Genomic DNA, 13,594 nt, shown 5'->3' on the forward strand with positions numbered 1-13,594 from the left:
TGATTTCTACTTCTAAATAGAGGTTTTACCACAGTTGGAGATACTGCTTTTGTTTGTGGAACCGTCTGTTGTACTGGAAAAGAGGTGGTGTTTACACAGAGGTCCAGCAGTTCACATATCTGGTCTGGTTAGAGGTTGGCTCTATTGTGAAGGGTGTTGTCGTGTAGCAGGCATTGCCTTACGGTTTCCACCGCCTCCACAGTTGATATGCATGCATACAAGTTTTGAGTGCAGGCCATTTCCAATAAACTTTAAAGTTGAGTGTGCAGATTGGGATTTATAATGTAAGCTGTGCACAAGGCCGTGCAGCTCAGTTTCTCTCTGTGTAGGCTGCTTTAACTCGCGTCCACAATGTGACTCACAACTAAACTTTTTCCACTGCTTCCATTTCAGTTTGCATTCTTCATCCCTTTTCCCTTTTTTTTCCCTCTCTTCATACTACTTAAGCTGGTTCTTCACACAAAACGCAGTGTTGCTGCATCTTATGCAGAAGCCGGCAATCTTTCTAGTTACTTTTCAGATTATTATTTTGAACAAAAACATATGATCTTATAAAATATGATGCATTGTTGTACCCAGCAGCTGAAATTAGCTTCACTCCCACCAGAAACATTAAAATGGTTCATACAACACATGAATGTCTCAATAATATCAATAAACTTAAAAAATACTGTATATACATTAATATAAATATAACACTCTGCGCCATCCTGGATAATCTGTCCTTTTGCTTTTTATCCTCAAATTTACTTAAGTAAGCAGGGGCATAACTTGTAATTGTATAAACTACTTTTACTTATGGCAATAATCTTAAGTGCCTCATCCGCCACTGCTGTCTGGCATTGAAATAAAATATCTAGTTAACAAATAGATTGTTATTTAATCCAGTATCCTTTCTTTGTTAGTCTTTGAAGTTTACAGTCTTGTATGTAACTTTCGGCTGTAGCAATGCTTCTGTTCCATGCTTGTCACACACTGTAAACACATTTATCTGATCCTGAGATCTGCCATTTGTCACAGCCTCCTTCTGGATGTTTTCTTAATGTGGAAAGAAGTGTTCAGTGCTGTGGGAACACAGTCTTGTCAGAATGACTTTTCTCTCTGTTTTCTGTAAACCTTGCATTATCCACTGAACGGATATTTTTCATGGCAGACATGGTCACCTGTAATGGAAAGTAATGCACAGGTGCAAACCAGCAATGCATACAACACAATACTACATGTTAAACATTTTAAAAACAGTGCACCAGCTTCCTCATTTGCAGTCACCTATCCTGCCATGTTTGTGAATGACTCACTGTGATATAGGTAGGTAGACAGTATATATTGCATTTATAATATGGCAGGTTTTTAACTACTCTGGAAATGACACTGTAATGGACAAATTAAAACAGAAGCTAAGTCCAGATTCACACATTGCAAGGACAGTTTCACAGTATTTATTTCTGCACTGCACTAGGATATAATCCAAAATCACAAACTAAAGTCATGTTCTACTGAAGACAGACTTTTTGGGCCATCAGTGTTCATTTCCAATAACATACTAAAACTGTGTTGGGACAGACAGTGCACAGCTGATGTTGTCTGGTTGTGTGGCAGTTGTCACTCCACATTCAAAAAGAAATTGTGTTTCTTGCCTAAATTACCAAATGGCTTTCACTACATTTTGAAAAATCAGAGCCCTCTCCAGCGATAAGCGATGAACTGAGAAAACTGAAAGGCTTTTAATTAGTTCAACCAGTTAAAATTGTGAAGAAACCTGAACTGAAAACAATTTAATAATTTCTATTTTATTTTCTTTTAAAACATACAAATATAACCTTAAAAAACAGGTGAAAAATATTAAGCAAAGGTATCAATGAAACTACAGACCACACAGACATAGTGTAACCAAATGCATTAAAAAACACAAGGCACCAATCGCAGTTTACACCTCTCTGTCACTGAGGAACTACACAAGTTAATGGAGGCAACAAGTCGACCAACATGAATGCAAAGTAAATCAATTACCTTGGTAAAAAAAAAAGTGCTTTTCATTAGAGAGAGGTTCCCACCACGTGGAAGCACATATCTCATATTCACTGTTCCAGCATACCTCTTATAATCCAATGACCTACTTTACAAGAGGAGAGTGTTTATCTCTGAGTGGAACAACTGTTACAGTGTAAAACTAGAAGAATTCACAAAAGACTGATTTTGTGTTTCGCAATGATATATTTCAATGTACCACATAAAAAAAGCTGGTGGATTGTCAAAGTATTATTGCGGCAGCAGCCCAGGATTTTACCATCAGCCTTCTTCTATCAGTCTTTTTGTCTTTAGTGGAGATCCATACAGAGAAAAGACTTCAGTTGGTTTTGTCCGACCAAGCAGTCACTGTAGGAAAGCTAAACTGAAGTCATTTGTTTCACCAGCCGGCATATACAGGTTCCGCATCGCAGGGGATCCCATAGTATCGACCCTGAGGTCGTTCTTTGCGTAATAATGGAGCTCGGGCTAGAGTCAGCTCTCCATCAGTGTCTCTCCGTCGACGCAGAACCATTAAAATGATGAAGAGTAAAGCCACTGGGGAAAAAAAAGGGAGGAAAAACAAAAACATTACAGGAAATGATCATCTACATTTGGGATTATTAGATATACACAAAGAATGCATTGATACATGAGCATGATTCTTATTTTGTTTCATTATGTCCTGATTGGGAATAATGTGGTTTCAATGTAGGGGAAGAAACATAATCTGCTTCCAGTGAGCAGAAAGAAAAGTTTTATTGTTTCCATGAAGCCAAATGACCAAATGACTCATTGCATAAAGTCTCCTTGGAAATCAAAGCGTCATATATGGCTGACATAAACTGCAGTATTATAATGCTTAGTTATACTGTATATGAAATGTGCTAACAAGCTGTGTCCCATTAAACTGCACGGAATAGGTGTGCCTAATGTTATCCTAAGGGAGCCATGAACCATTACTTTATCAAACACAAACTAGTAATACTTGCTTTAAAGAATTTGTTTTGCTTATAATCAAATTATATAAATATGGGGCATTGCAGCTTGAAGCTTGTCTGTTTTAAGGGCAACCAGTTTGAAAAGCAGAATTGTAATTCCAATGCATTTAACATGGGGTTAAGTAAAGGCAGGATACATTACTGAAATGTCTGAAAAGGATTATGGGTTTCTAATACAAAGAAAGGAAAAAAGAAGATTGAATGGGAGTGTTTTTCATTTCTTTTCAAAATGCAAGGGTTTGTAAAGGGTTTTGCACTTGCACTAGAATTTCTCACTTACCTCCCCCTCCAATAACTAACAGAGCAATAGTGACAGGAGCCAATTCACAAGTGTCCCCTGCTTTGCGGAAGAAGGTCTCCATGCAGTAGCCTGGAGCCAAGCTTCCCTCTGGACAAAAGGCATCACTTGGACACAGAATGGGGTTCACATCTGGACTCTGAGGAAACAATGACATGTAGGACAAACGTGCAGGACATCTCTCAAACTTAAACAAGTGTGGAGGGTGCAGTGCTCACAGGGCAGTAATGATTCTCTGGGCAGATATCACAGCTTTCCTGACCCCAGTGGATCTGGAAGAAGCCACTGCCGCAGATTTGACACATGGTCTGATGGGGAGCCTTGTGCATGCCTGTCACAAACCAGATATCAACTAGATGGATATTTATGCTTTGTCTTTACTATTATGAGCTGCAGCTCTGCTAGCTCTCATACAAATCACTGTTTATGGCACTATAGCTTTACGTTTGTATAAAGTGAATTACCTGGCCGACACGGTGTGCAGTCTTTAGCAGAGGTCTGCAGAGCCTCTGTTCCTCCTGGACACATCTGACACTCTGTACAACCTGAGGAGCTGTGAGAGAGAGAAAGAGAGATTTGTTTGTGAGACATTTAATTTCCGAATTTAAATCTGATTTAGTTTAAAGTCACTGTTGCAGCTTGGGTTCCCACTGCTGAACAGTCATCTGAGCAATAGTTTGAATTAGTTTGACACTTCCTGACTAAAGGTTTGATGATAATACACAGCTTCGACAAACAACATCATGACAAATACTGCCAAATTAGGGGAAAATGGTTGAAAACTGTTGTCAGTATGTGCAGCTAAAGTTGTTTGGACAGTTAATAAAACTAAAGAATAAATAGGCTGTCCAAGAGCCAAACACAATATTTTTAGCCCGTGAAAACAAGATATAGAGCTGTTGTGGCAGCAGCCCAAGAGCTCACTGGTGGACACTGGCAGTGAAGGAGGCAGGCTTTCAGACTCCAGGACATCTTCTTCCCTTGTAAACCGACAGATTGTTGATTTTGCTGGCACAAAAACAAAGGTTCAGTCGTGGGTGGAGTTTGGTGAAGCCATGGAGAAGAGTTTTTAGTTGGCTTCAACAAGATTATCAGACCGTCAAGTTGAAGAGCTGAGGCTAAAGGTGAAGTTCATGGTCTACTAATGGATCTTCTTTCCTACGTTCACCCATGGTCATGAGATTTGAAAATGTTGGGACCGCTAAAGCAACTTGCTCCCGAAACCTCACACTATCTTCTACTTTTTATATCCCCTTGTACAAGTCACTCAGACATGATCATACATGCCAGTTACATTTTTATGCCTGCTGCTGATGAATCAAAGCACCAACTGTTTAAATGGTCTAAATGCACACGGGCATGTGTGTGTGTGTGTGTGTGTGTGTGTGTGTGTGTTTGTGTGTCCGTGCAAATGTCGGCAAACAGAACCATGGGATTGAAGCATGTGATGTTCTATCCAGATTATTAGATAAGTGATTTTTGCAAAAACACAGTAAGTTATGAAAGTTCCATCTACACTGATTCTGGTTACGAGCAACAGCAGAAACAGAAATAGAAAAAGGAAATCCGGTGATATTAAAGTGAAACTTACTTGCAAAAACTTCCTAGAGCACATGGCATGCATGAAGTGGAACTCAGCTGTGATGAAAAGAAACCTGAAAGCAGCAGACACAAAATAAAGCACACAAAATAACATCTGGTTGATGTTTTCTCTCAGGTTTTTGATTAAATGAAACTGTGTTGAGACCATCGCATGTAAATGATTAATGAGCACAGTTGAGTTCCTTTATAATTGGTTTAGTAGAGACACCTAAATATACAAGTCTAATTTTGGACTGCTGTTTTTGACTGAAGGAATACAAAAAGGTAATCATTTACAGCACTACTGTGAGATTTTGTGTACAGCTAAAAATAAACACACCTGGTGAACAACTTGTGCAACTGTCACCACCAGTATTATTGTTGAAGGATCCACGAGGACAGGGGTGACATAATGGACTTCCAGTGAAACTGTAAAAGTATGTGTAAAATATACAATAAACTGACCAGTGAAGTAGACAATACCAGTAGAAGTAAAAGAATGTGTTGAAATTGTATGTATAACCTGTGCCCTTACTTTGTGTAGAAGCCCTGGTTGCAGGGCAGACACTGCTGCTGTCCAGCAAGTGGCTGATAGAAACCTCTGGTACATGGAAGACAGGCTCCAGGAAATAGACACAGCCCAGGGTCAGAACAGCACACACACAGCAGGGTGTCTGAGGAGGGATAGAGAAAAAGATTTCTTAACTTTGACTTCATGACGTATTCTTCCTTTTTTTTTTTATCTCTGTCATAAGAAATCTTGGAGCTTACAGTACATTCAAGGTCCTGAAATGTTAGATAAAATGTTTCTGTGATCCGGCATCGCGTATAAAAAAAAAAAAAAAAAAAGAACCAAAATGGTGGCCTGAAGTCAGATGACATGGTCATTGACTCACTGTTGTCGTATTGCGATCCCGGTGCACAAGGCTCACAAGTTGAAGTATTGAATGCAGAGCAGCCCGGGGTCGTGCTGCTGAAAATCACGGGGGTTGGAGTCAGACCGGTCACATTCTCAATGAGAGTGGTGTTAACCACAGCAGGGGTAAGCGTGGTCTGGCTCATCACCAGGCCTGGAAGAGATGGACACTGGATGTTAGAGTCTGACATTTTGTGCTACAGGGATAGATACAAAGGTGCAATGCAAACAGAGCAATTTGATTCATCTACAACCTCCAATCAATAGTAATCAATGTTTGGGGTTGTTTTGGTAGCCTGGGGTATCTAAAAATTGCTTTTATATCCCTTTCTATATTTTTTTTTAGACATTTACAGTAATGATCTTTAGTAAATGGTCGATCTCAGTAGATCCAAAGTGAATTCATATAACTTCTTCTCAGACATGTGCTGAACATGGATCCAGACTCAGAAACAGAAACGAGCTAACAAAGGTGGGTGGGTCAGGGTCAGCAGTAGCTGTGTTGTGCTATCTTAAAATCACTCCACAAAATCTGAAGTATAACATTCACCCAGTGAGAAAGTGGGAGCGACAGGTATAAGCACATCAGCGAAACAGAGCCCATATTGTGGGAGTAATCACATTAGCCATGTGCTTAAGTGCTTTCTTGAATAGGAGCCATCCTGAAATGCAATTATTCAGAAAGAGGGTCATGTGATTCCTCTGGTCAGTCTCCTCTGGGTTGGCAACATTTCTCTCTCAAACCGTTAAAGTGGCAGAAAGAAATGCTGTAATCCTGATCCTGATCCTAAATCGTAAAATTTGGAAGGGTATACACAAGTGTCAACAAAACAAGAGAGATTACAGCACAATAGAAACCCATTAAATCAATGGATTAATTTTACGGTCATTTTCCATAAGAACAAAGTTTGTTATGGGGTCTGGGCGGAAATAAATTAAGATTATAATAAAAAAAACTGTGTAAAAAAAAAGAAAAAGAAAAAGAGCTTTCTAACATGGTTTCAAATATATTAAATTCCTGCTGAAATAATCCTGACAACAACCACAAGTGAATTTTAGAAAACATTTTCCTCAAACAATTATCCAAATTTAGCCTCTGGCACTATATGAATTTGTATTAGCCTACATTTACATTGTTTTTATACTTGAATAATAGGCTATTCCAGTTGGGACACTGGTTCTAAGTGGTGAATTAACATTATCATAGGCCCCCAATTGTTAGGATCTACTATTATATCTCTATGATACATCTCTGATAAACCCACAGTGTCCCTCCTGGTGTTTTATGTGATCACCGCAGTTATTTTTGCTCACCGATAGAAGAGTGTAGACCTTACCTATGAAGCAAGCGGCGGCTATCGCAGGCAGAAGTCCCCGACACCCCATCCTCCAGATCTTATCGAGCGCGACCACCGGACAGCGTCAGTCTACAGCATCTCATCCCCGACAAGGCACCGAGTGGCCTTTGTTTTTACAGAGGAGGCGAGGGAGGCTCGCTCTCTGCGGGACCAGTCCTCTCATCAGTGTCATATGACAAAATACGCATCATGTGATTTTGCTTTAAGAAGGAAAAACTGAGCCGTTTGGGCTGGATTCAGACAAATCTCCTGTTACATTGAGCGGCCAGCAGGGACGCCACTGCTCCTTGTGTAGTTGAAATGTGCACTGGTTCATTTTTAACGTTTGTATATGATATGTATTGGGTATGATTTCTATATGATGCCGTGCTTTAATGTGCTCCATTCTGCCATTTTAGCTGGATTTTAGACTCAAATAATAATTTGTAATCAATATATATTGCTGAGGATAATTAATATATTATTGTATAATACCTACTGGGCAATAATAATTCTACAGGATGACATTACCATTTTTGAAGAATCAGTTTCCTTATATTCACAGGGTTTGTGAGACTAAATAGTGATCTGTACTTATATGTTGTTTTATAATCAATATATCAATTTAATATTCTTTTTTTCACTCTAAATTTCCCCTGGGGATTTATAAAGTATTTTATCTATCTATCTAGAAATCTAGAAGTGATATTGCACTATAGAGAAAGGTTACATAACTTTGCTGTAAAAACCCTGAGCTTAGGCTTACAGTAGTTCTCTTTTAACAAATGATGCATGACATTGGTACATTATCTTGATGACTAATGATGTGTGACAATTTGTACAGTAACTTGCTACCAAAAACATACAACCCACAGGAATAGCACCCACATTGTTTTGTGGACGGGAAATTTTCTTCATAAGTCACAAGTTGAAGGTCCACTTCCTGTTTCATGCCACATACACAGGTTGGTGGAATTTTGACATGAACAAATCTCAACATCTTGACATTTAGTGGACATAACAGATGTCAGGCAACATTTAACACTAATGTTATTAATACAGTACAAAATGGACTGGATTCAAGTGTATATACAGCAATAATGAATATAAATGAATTAAACCATGGAGATAAATTACAACAGTCATTGTTTAAGCACATTTAATGCAAAAATGTGTCAAATTAACGAGGTAACAAAAGATTAAACAAATTATTTCATGTATTTCTCTTCTGGCAGCAGATTCACTGCTGATCTGTCTAATCTAAAATTAAACATTCACAGGCCTGAAGAACATGTTGCACATATTCATGTCTTAAGTGTTTCCCTCTGAGAAACAACATAAGGAGCATCCTTCTGGATATGACGCTCTAAACTCAGCTCCAGTTCCTCCCAGCTTTTCTCCTTCAAGCTTTTCTGGCAAACGAGAAACAGAGTGACAAATGAGGAAAATTATTTTGCTGCTGCTGCTAGAATGAAAAAAATCCAAACACTGACAAAACCAGACAAAGCTCATTGTTCACTTACTGAGAGAAGTCAGTTCTTCCTTGTTTTGGATTTCATACTTACTTTGTTGTGTGTCCCTGTGTTTCTAACAGTGTGCACTGCTGCCTGGTCACAGGTTTTGCCCTTGTTGCTTTCAGTTTGCCTGAGTCTTTGACGCTCTTGCTGTTTCTCCTCAAGTTTCTTCTGCAGAGCCAAAAGTGTCTCATCTTGAGTCACCGTCAGCCGAAACCCCAGCCTGGCCTTCCTCTCCTCTTTCCTACAACATGTCAAAAATATCAGTCATGTCTGTGTGATATATATGCGTTCGTACGTCGGTCCTCCTCTGTCCACATTTTCCCACTGCCATTATTAAGCCAGAGACAAACATTTTCCTGACCTGATGGCCGCGGCCTGTGCCAGCGCTCTCCTGTGGAGGTCGATAGTGTCCATCTGCTCCAACAGCAGCTGCTTCTTGTTCTGCCTCACCTCCAGGATGTGCTCCCGTTTCCCCTGCTGCTCTGTCTGCTGGGCCTCCTTCAGAAGGGCCAGCCGCTCCTTCAGCTCGGCCAGGGACATCTCTCCCAGCAGCTCGTGGCCTGCAGTCTGACAAGGGACAACAGATTTAACCACGGCTGAGAGATACTGTGAGTGAAGGTATGTGGAATGAAGGATGACATCCCCCTTTCTTTCACTCACCTCTGTGTCGTCAAAATTCTTGATTCTAATGTGAGGAAGCGACTCAATGGTGCGGATTTCACAGATGATTTCAAATTTTCTGCTTAGTTCTGCCTGTGCTTCCTCTAGTGCCTGACGAAGGAGCTCTCGACTTTGCTCTGAGACTTCTTTCACTGTGGATTTGGCAAGAAATCGATGAGAGTGAAAAGGAAATCATGAAAAAAAAAATCATGATATCACAAGTGGTGTCAAACAAGGAGGTGTACCTATGCTTTGTTTGAATTTCTGCAGCTTCTCTTTAGCTGTTTTTGAGTTCTTGTGTCCTTCTGCCACTTGTTGCACCAAGTCTCTTATTTCTGTTTCCTCCTTCAACCTTTTCTCAGCATATCTCCTCATCAGCTCAGCTGTCTACAGGACACAACAAAGCAAGCATAAAAACAACACAATTTTCATGCATAATTGTAGATCTCTTTAAAAGGATTTCTTTAAAGGATGCTTGTAGAGGACAGAGATGCTTTTGTGTAATTTGATGCACCGTGTAATCTCCTCTAAATGCCTTTTCTTTAAAGTTTTTGAGTGGTCTTTACCAACCTCTTCTTTCTTCAGCTGAGCAGCCTTCTGGTTGCGTTCCATTGTGCGTTTGCGAGCCATAGCTGCCTCCTCATAACTGATGCGTCCTTCCAGACGCCTGCGCTCAATCTTAGCCAACTCCTCCTGAAGGTCCTTCTCACGTATCTCCTTCTGCCACTGTAGGAAAGCAGAGGGCTCACGTGCCCCTTCTATCAAACGCTCAATTCTGTGGGAGACACGCACATAAACACATTGAATAAACACATTGAAATTACTCTTGATGTTTTGGTTCGGTTGAGTTAAGCTTTATTTGTTAAGGAAGTCAAACAGGGATCAAGGATCTCGTCTTTTTCTCTCTCTCTTTACACACACACACACACACACACACACACACACACACACACACACACACTTAGATATGAGCAAGATAATGATAATCCTGACACATGTTATCCCCCTGAAATAGGTGAAGGAGTGGCAGGCAAACATTGTGCTGTACCTCTGCAGCTCCTCCTCCACCTGACGGTCATACAGTGCCCCCTGCCTCAGGATAGCTGCACTGTTGAGCTTGATGGGCCAGTTGTTAGTCTAACAGGATGAGCGAAATGAACACATGCAAGAAGATATTAATATATAGTGCACACACATTCGTTGGTACTTATAAATTACCGAAGATGTGGGCGAAATAATTATATCTCACCTTTTTTCTGGAAGGAGCTCCAGAGGAATGAATTGAATCTTTCTTAATCTCTGGCATCACTTGCTGCAATACAAATGGTGGTTCAGTAGTGATGCAACGGATCATAGAAAATGACTCAATAAAAATTGAACTTGTGCTTTATTACAAGGTGTGTTAAATCTAGCATCCAGACAACAAACAAACAAACAAAAAAACAAAAAACAAACAAACAAAAAAACATTTCAATCAGTCAGAAAATAGTCCCTACCTTGGTGTGTTCAGACTTCTGTGGATTTACACATCTGAATTGTTTCATATTTGCCTCATACAGCAGCTCCTTTGGTGAAAAACAGATAGGATGTCATTACAATGGCACGAAAGTGCTGATGAAAATACACCAATACAATATTTAAAATAATGTATTCATAATTTTACATTCAGCGATTTTTTTAATGTTTTGTAATGTTCGTCAGCATTTTATTTAACTGTTGGATATACCCCTGCCCCCTCTGTCAAACCTCTCCTCTGTTGTAATATGTTTCTTTAACAGTTCATCTTGTGCCTTTTAGAGGTCACGGCATTTTTCTGATGATAGCTATAAAAGCAGACATTATACCTCAGCCTTTTGATGGTTCTTTTGTTTTATCTCCTCTATCAGCTGTATCTCCTTTGGAGCCCTGTATGTACTGTTTGGTACCTACAAAAAAAAGAAACAGTACACATGTAAATTAACTATGTAGCAATGTTTGAAGATAATACTGCATATAACTGTAAATGAGGCTGACTGGTTTGGATTTCTCCTGCTGCGGGATCAGCTCAAGCACAGGTAGAGGTCGGGGTTTGGGTTTGGTGAGAGGGAACTCCTGGGGCTCAGTGGTTTTGATTGGAGCTTTCTTGACCTGACCCCCACGAGCTATTTTGACAGCAAGCTGGTCCATGAGAATATCAATCTCAGGGCGCCACCTAAAGGACAAACAGACATATGCTATCATTTCTTGTCTACATATCAAATGTCATAGTCCAAGAAACTGAGAAGGATTTTCCTGGAGTTTTTTTTTTTTTTTTTTTTTTTTACCTTAGCAGAGGGCCAATCCAGTGTTCCTCCACATAGGCAGCATCATAGATTTTATTCCACTCTTCTTGTATCCATGTGGTGAGGTTTGTGAAAAAGAATTTCAGGAACTACAACAAAACACAACACACCCACAGTTACACAGAGTGCACCGTAACAGGGCTTTTGATTGCTGATTCTTTCCAGTTAAACAACTGTGATGTGTTCAGAAAAAAATGAGTCTCTTACTGTGTGCATCTTCTTGGTGTCCAGAGATTTGACAATGTTGCTAAAACACTGAAGCCCGATGTCATCAAGGACAAATGTAGCCAGGTAACAGACAACTGAAGAACAACATTGTATTAGAGATAAATCAGTGTTAAGCTTGTTTTATTCAGAGTAAAATGAGACTACACGACTGTTAACTTCATTAACTTACTGACAAATTGACTGCGTTCGCCTCTGGATAAGTATTTCCCATTCTGGCCATAGAAGATATCGATAACTATGTCTAGTAAATTTTTGTGCTCAGTGCATCCAGAGACCACGTCAAGTATGAACTTCTTATGCTGAGCATCCATGTTCTGCAACAAATAACAATATTGTGTATAATTCTTAAGAAAATGTGTAAGAACAAGCAGCATCAGGACTCTAAATCTGAATTTACCTACCTGCAGAGCTTTTGAAGCATCTTCAATGAAGTCATCCAAACACTGTCTGCCAGCGTTGAACTTATCGAGCAGCACAATGGCCTCCTTGACAAGTGATCCATAGCTTGATGCCATCTTATATCGACCTGCAGATAGCTGGTGGAGACTGATAACTGTGAGAGAACATCTAGACTAGAAGAAGAATACAGTTATTGTAAAAAAACAAAAACAAAAACGTGTAAAAATATAATTTTTAGTTCTACCTGAGAGAGAACAAAGCGTTTCCTATTAAAAAACACATATATTCATAGTAAGTTTTCCCAAGAAGATTCACGGAGCCCGAACCGTTGCCATGTTCAGTCGTTGCTTAGCAACACACTGGCGTAAACAGAAATGTATCCCAGCTCAAACACCTAATGTTAAATGAGTAACACCTTACAAATACAAGAATATCGACATATGTTTGATTAACGAGAGCTATTTTTATAATTGGGCTGTTTTGTTCACTAGATAATAAACATTCATGGTTTTAATCTCTCGGATGCAGATTAACAGTGTGACATCCTGATCCTTTGTTGGCTGCCATAACAATAATAATGACGTAGCATATTGTGACGTCTGTGCGAGCCATGCGTTGCCTTCGAGCGCTGTTGGAAATAGTGCAATTAGCACGATAATCAAATCAACGTGAAAAATACGACAGGGAAGGTTAAATAGATGCAAATAATTGTAACAGGATTAAGGCAATGGGCCTGTGTTTGATAGTTGCAAAATTAAAAGTGCCACGAAAGATGGAAAAGTGACTAACTTTACATCAGGGTTTAGTGGGGGAAAATCTGAGATTAGTGACCAAATCACATGCAAACTGGGGTTTTAGAGGAGTCTCACAATGCATCATCTGAGTTCCTGCATTAATCTGATTAACATAATCTGATTATTTTGTGGGCATGTAAACATAGTCATTAGTTTAGCATTCTGTTGTCACAAATTTTGTTTTGAAATGCTTTTTTAAAAAAAACTTGACTAAGTGTAAAATGGATGAGAAGTCCTCAAAGTGCTCAGATTCACGGAAAGCCCCCCATCAACTGGAAAACTGTCTTGCTCATTGCTATCGTTTATGTTTAGCCTTCACTGTGCAGAATGATGTACGTGCATAATCTGATACTCTGCAGTTTTCAACTTTTTTTGTGGAAGAACCTTAACATTAAATAAATTATTATTAAAAGTTGAACATTTCATAAGTAAAAATACCTTTAGTGGAGCTTAATAAATAATAATAAACGCAAATACAAAAAAAAAAAAAAAACGCTATATGCTATACTGCATAGATGGTCTGTTTTGTTAGTAT

At 39.3% G+C, this 13,594-nt stretch overlaps 2 protein-coding genes across 3 annotated transcripts; both read right to left on the reverse strand.

Annotated features, from left to right (window-relative positions):
- Positions 1-1,769: 1,769 nt before the first annotated feature.
- Positions 1,770-7,328, reverse strand: LOC139633252 (laminin subunit gamma-1). Its single transcript, XM_071498807.1, has 9 exons — positions 7,141-7,328; positions 5,784-5,957; positions 5,423-5,561; positions 5,228-5,316; positions 4,898-4,961; positions 3,771-3,859; positions 3,525-3,637; positions 3,289-3,445; positions 1,770-2,565 (listed from the first exon to the last, which is right to left on the reverse strand). Exons 1-9 carry the CDS (start codon positions 7,187-7,189, stop codon positions 2,408-2,410), a joined length of 1,032 nt encoding a protein of 343 aa, XP_071354908.1. The 5' UTR covers positions 7,190-7,328; the 3' UTR covers positions 1,770-2,407.
- Positions 7,329-8,248: 920 nt separating this feature from the next.
- Positions 8,249-12,836, reverse strand: cfap99 (cilia and flagella associated protein 99). Of its 2 annotated transcripts, none has more exons than XM_071498968.1 (16): positions 12,510-12,836; positions 12,268-12,438; positions 12,036-12,180; positions 11,846-11,940; positions 11,621-11,727; positions 11,331-11,508; positions 11,162-11,242; positions 10,814-10,882; positions 10,567-10,629; positions 10,366-10,454; positions 9,888-10,092; positions 9,563-9,704; positions 9,318-9,469; positions 9,019-9,224; positions 8,706-8,898; positions 8,249-8,552 (listed from the first exon to the last, which is right to left on the reverse strand). In XM_071498968.1, exons 2-16 carry the CDS (start codon positions 12,379-12,381, stop codon positions 8,445-8,447), a joined length of 1,947 nt encoding a protein of 648 aa, XP_071355069.1. In that variant the 5' UTR covers positions 12,382-12,438; positions 12,510-12,836; the 3' UTR covers positions 8,249-8,444. The 2 variants fall into 2 exon arrangements, with proteins under 2 accessions (XP_071355069.1, XP_071355067.1); XM_071498966.1 differs by having other exon boundaries at positions 8,251-8,552; positions 12,268-12,402.
- Positions 12,837-13,594: the final 758 nt, after the last annotated feature.

Source organism: Trachinotus anak, unplaced genomic scaffold (genome assembly GCF_046630095.1).
Source record: "Trachinotus anak isolate AG129_WGS33_773 ecotype Australia unplaced genomic scaffold, CSIRO_AGI_Tana_v1 ptg000015l, whole genome shotgun sequence".
Taxonomy (NCBI): Eukaryota; Metazoa; Chordata; class Actinopteri; order Carangiformes; family Carangidae; genus Trachinotus; species Trachinotus anak.